This window comes from Chanos chanos, chromosome 10 (assembly GCF_902362185.1).
Source record: "Chanos chanos chromosome 10, fChaCha1.1, whole genome shotgun sequence".
Taxonomy (NCBI): Eukaryota; Metazoa; Chordata; class Actinopteri; order Gonorynchiformes; family Chanidae; genus Chanos; species Chanos chanos.
In genome coordinates this window covers 525,001-530,000 of record NC_044504.1, presented here as the reverse complement: position 1 = coordinate 530,000, position 5,000 = coordinate 525,001, and the positions used below count along the sequence as shown (strand labels likewise).

Here is a 5,000-nt window from a genome sequence, read left to right as displayed (position 1 = left end):
TGCATGGACAGGAATGAGGAAGAAAGCATTTAGACAGGGAGATAAAAGTGAAAAGGTTGTCACACTGAGAGTGCTGTGTGTTTCTGTTTTACTGCTCTGTTTCCTAAACCACCAATGTGAGACAGAATCATGAGGGTATAAAGCAGAGGTTTCACGGTAAAGTTTGACCACCTGTCTCAGGGTACTACAAAGTGAATTTAGAACAGATGGTAGAGGTGCTTGCTGGCGTCATGTAGACATTTGTGGTGAATCCTGAGGGAGTTGAGAAGGTACCTTTGCGTAGCGGCTGGGGCATGGTGAGGATGAAGATGATGAGTAGAGAGGGGACGTCTCTGAACAGCATAGGCACCTCTGGTCTCTCGTCTTCACCAGACCTGTGGAGTCAACACACGCACGAACGCACGCACACACACACACACACACACACACACACACACACCAGCCTTCAGTACTGGCAGAGAAATGCTCAACGCTTCAGCTGATCTCTTTTTCAGATACAGCCTAGGAAAAGTTTTACTAGTTTCTTTTTCAGATACAGTGTGGCAAAACATCAAACTTAATGAAATAAGTCTTGATACACATGATTCATGCCTGAAAAAAATACATTTAACTGCAAAAGAAACATCAAAGCTTCAAAAATATCATCACCATATCATCACAAATGTCCAAAAATATTATCACCAGCTTCACCCAGCCAAACTCTACCCAGACACCGCCCCACTGACCGCCCCACTCACTGCCCCACTGACCACCCCACTCACTGACACTCACTGCCCCACTGACCGCCCCACTCACTGCCCCACTGACCACCCCACTCACTGACACTCACTGCCCCACTGACCGCCCCACTCACTGACACTCACCGCCCCACTGACCACCCCACTCACTGACACTCACTGCCCCACTGACCACCCCACTCACTGACACTCACTGACCACCCCACTCACTGACACTCACTGCCCCACTGACCAGCCCACTCACTGCCTCACTGCCTCACTGACCACCCCACTCACTGCCTCACTGCCCCACTGACCGCCCCACTCACTGACACTCACTGCCCCACTGACCACCCCACTCACTGACACTCACTGCCCCACTGACCACCCCACTCACTGACACTCACTGACCACCCCACTGACCGCCCCACTCACTGCCCCACTGACCGCCCCACTCACTGACACTCACTGCCTCACTGACCGCCCCACTGACCACCCCACTCACTGACACTCACCGCCCCACTGACCGCCTCACTCACTGACACTCACCGCCCCACTGACCGCCCCACTCACTGACACTCACTGCCCCACTGACCGCCTCACTCACTGACACTCACTGCCCCACTGACCACCCCACTCACTGACACTCACCGCCCCACTGACCGCCTCACTCACTGACACTCACTGCCCCACTGACCACCCCACTCACTGACACTCACTGCCCCACTGACCACCCCACTCACTGACACTCACTGACCGCCCCACTCACTGACACTCACTGCCCCACTGACCACCCCACTCACTGACACTCACTGCCCCACTGACCGCCTCACTCACTGACACTCACTGCCCCACTGACCACCCCACTCACTGACACTCACCGCCCCACTGACCGCCCCACTCACTGACACTCACTGCCCCACTGACCACCCCACTCACTGACACTCACTGCCCCACTGACCGCCTCACTCACTGACACTCACTGCCCCACTGACCACCCCACTCACTGCCTCACTGACCACCCCACTCACTGACACTCACTGCCCCACTGACCGCCTCACTCACTGACACTCACTGCCCCACTGACCACCCCACTCACTGACACTCACCGCCCCACTGACCGCCCCACTCACTGACACTCACTGCCCCACTGACCACCCCACTCACTGACACTCACCGCCCCACTGACCGTCCCACTCACTGACACTCACTGCCCCACTGACCACCCCACTCACTGACACTCACTGACCACCCCACTGACCGCCCCACTCACTGCCCCACTGACCGCCCCACTCACTGACACTCACTGCCTCACTGACCGCCCCACTGACCACCCCACTCACTGACACTCACCGCCCCACTGACCGCCTCACTCACTGACACTCACCGCCCCACTGACCGCCCCACTCACTGACACTCACTGCCCCACTGACCGCCTCACTCACTGACACTCACTGCCCCACTGACCACCCCACTCACTGACACTCACCGCCCCACTGACCGCCTCACTCACTGACACTCACTGCCCCACTGACCACCCCACTCACTGACACTCACTGCCCCACTGACCACCCCACTCACTGACACTCACTGACCGCCCCACTCACTGACACTCACTGCCCCACTGACCACCCCACTCACTGACACTCACTGCCCCACTGACCGCCTCACTCACTGACACTCACTGCCCCACTGACCACCCCACTCACTGACACTCACCGCCCCACTGACCGCCCCACTCACTGACACTCACTGCCCCACTGACCACCCCACTCACTGACACTCACTGCCCCACTGACCGCCTCACTCACTGACACTCACTGCCCCACTGACCACCCCACTCACTGCCTCACTGACCACCCCACTCACTGACACTCACTGCCCCACTGACCGCCTCACTCACTGACACTCACTGCCCCACTGACCACCCCACTCACTGACACTCACCGCCCCACTGACCGCCCCACTCACTGACACTCACTGCCCCACTGACCACCCCACTCACTGACACTCACCGCCCCACTGACCGTCCCACTCACTGACACTCACTGCCCCACTGACCACCCCACTCACTGCCCCACTGACCGCCTCACTCACTGACACTCACCGCCCCACTGACCACCCCACTCACTGCCCCACTGACCACCCCACTCACTGACACTCACTGCCCCACTGACCGCCCCACTCACTGACACTCACTGCCCCACTGACCGCCTCACTCACTGACACTCACTGCCCCACTGACCACCCCACTCACTGCCTCACTGACCGCCCCACTCACTGACACTCACCGCCCCACTGACCACCCCACTCACTGCCCCACTGACCGCCCCACTCACTGACACTCACCACCCCACTGACCGCCCCACTCACTGACACTCACCGCCCCACTGACCACCCCACTCACTGACACTCACCGTCCCACTGACCACCCCACTCACTGACACTCACCGCCCCACTGACCACCCCACTCACTGACACTCACCGTCCCACTGACCACCCCACTCACTGACACTCACTGCCCCACTGACCACCCCACTCACTGCCCCACTGACCACCCCACTCACTGACACTCACCGCCCCACTGACCACCCCACTCACTGACACTCACTGCCCCACTGACCACCCCACTCCTTGACACTCACCGCCCCATTGACCACCCCACTCACTGCCTCACTGACCACCCCACTCACTGACACTCACTGCCTCACTGACCGCCCCACTCACTGACACTCACCGCCCCACTGACCACCCCAATCACTGATACTCACCGCCCCACTGACCACCCCACTCACTGACACTCACCACCCCACTGACCACCCCACTCACTGACACTCACTGCCTCACTGACCACCCCACTCACTGACACTCACTGCCTCACTGACCACCCCACTCACTGACACTCACCGTCCCACTGACCACCCCACTCACTGACACTCACTGCCTCACTGACCACCCCACTCACTGACACTCACTGTCCCACTGACCACCCCACTCACTGCCCCACTGACCACCCCACTGACCACCCCACTCACTGACACTCACTGCCCCACTGACCACCCCACTCACTGATACTCACTGTCCCACTGACCACCCCACTCACTGACACTCACTGCCCCACTGACCACCCCACTCACTGCCCCACTGACCACCCCACTGACCACCCCACTCACTGACACTCACTGTCCCACTGACCACCCCACTCACTGACACTCACTGCCTCACTGACCGCCCCACTCACTGACACTCACCGCCCCACTGACCACCCCAATCACTGATACTCACCGCCCCACTGACCACCCCACTCACTGACACTCACCACCCCACTGACCACCCCACTCACTGACACTCACTGCCTCACTGACCACCCCACTCACTGACACTCACTGCCTCACTGACCACCCCACTCACTGACACTCACCGTCCCACTGACCACCCCACTCACTGACACTCACTGCCTCACTGACCACCCCACTCACTGACACTCACTGTCCCACTGACCACCCCACTCACTGCCCCACTGACCACCCCACTCACTGACACTCACTGCCCCACTGACCGCCCCACTCACTGACACTCACTGCCCCACTGACCACCCCACTCACTGACACTCACCACCCCACTGACCGCCCCACTCACTGACACTCACTGCCCCACTGACCACCCCACTCACTGTCCCACTGACCACCCCACTCACTGCCCCACTGACCACCCCACTGACCACCCCACTCACTGACACTCACTGTCCCACTGACCACCCCACTCACTGACACTCACTGCCTCACTGACCGCCCCACTCACTGACACTCACCGCCCCACTGACCACCCCACTCACTGACACTCACTGCCCCACTGACCACCCCACTCACTGACACTCACTGCCCCACTGACCACCCCACTCACTGACACTCACTGCCCCACTGACCGCCTCACTGACTGTGACAGAAGGCTGCTCTGCTCTTGGCAGTGGAGTGTAATGTTAGATCATCCAAATTTTTCTTGATGCTGCACACATACATCAGCCAAACCATGGCCATGGAAGGTGTCATGGTAGCTGACACTTCTCCAAACCCGGTGGTTCTGTTCACAGAGAAAGAGAACTACTTAATTTCACTGCATTGATGGGACATCCCACAGGAACTCCCCATGTACTATAATTTCAACCTGATGAGAAATTCAGATTTCTGAAAATCATGAAATGGATCCATGTTCAGTTTGTAATTTACTTTAAAATATTTGTAAGCGAACAGTAAAACGAACAGCCTCACTACATGTTCCTGTGGC

At 58.7% G+C, this 5,000-nt stretch overlaps 1 protein-coding gene across 1 annotated transcript in view; it reads right to left on the bottom strand.

The window, feature by feature from the left end:
- Nucleotides 1-5,000, bottom strand: part of ubr3 (ubiquitin protein ligase E3 component n-recognin 3) — a 57,234-nt gene that overhangs the window by 7,334 nt on the left and 44,900 nt on the right. The window contains exon 32 of the mRNA XM_030786399.1: nt 274-374. Coding sequence (XP_030642259.1) covers nt 274-374 — 101 coding nt within the window. The remainder of the gene's footprint in view (nt 1-273; nt 375-5,000) is intronic.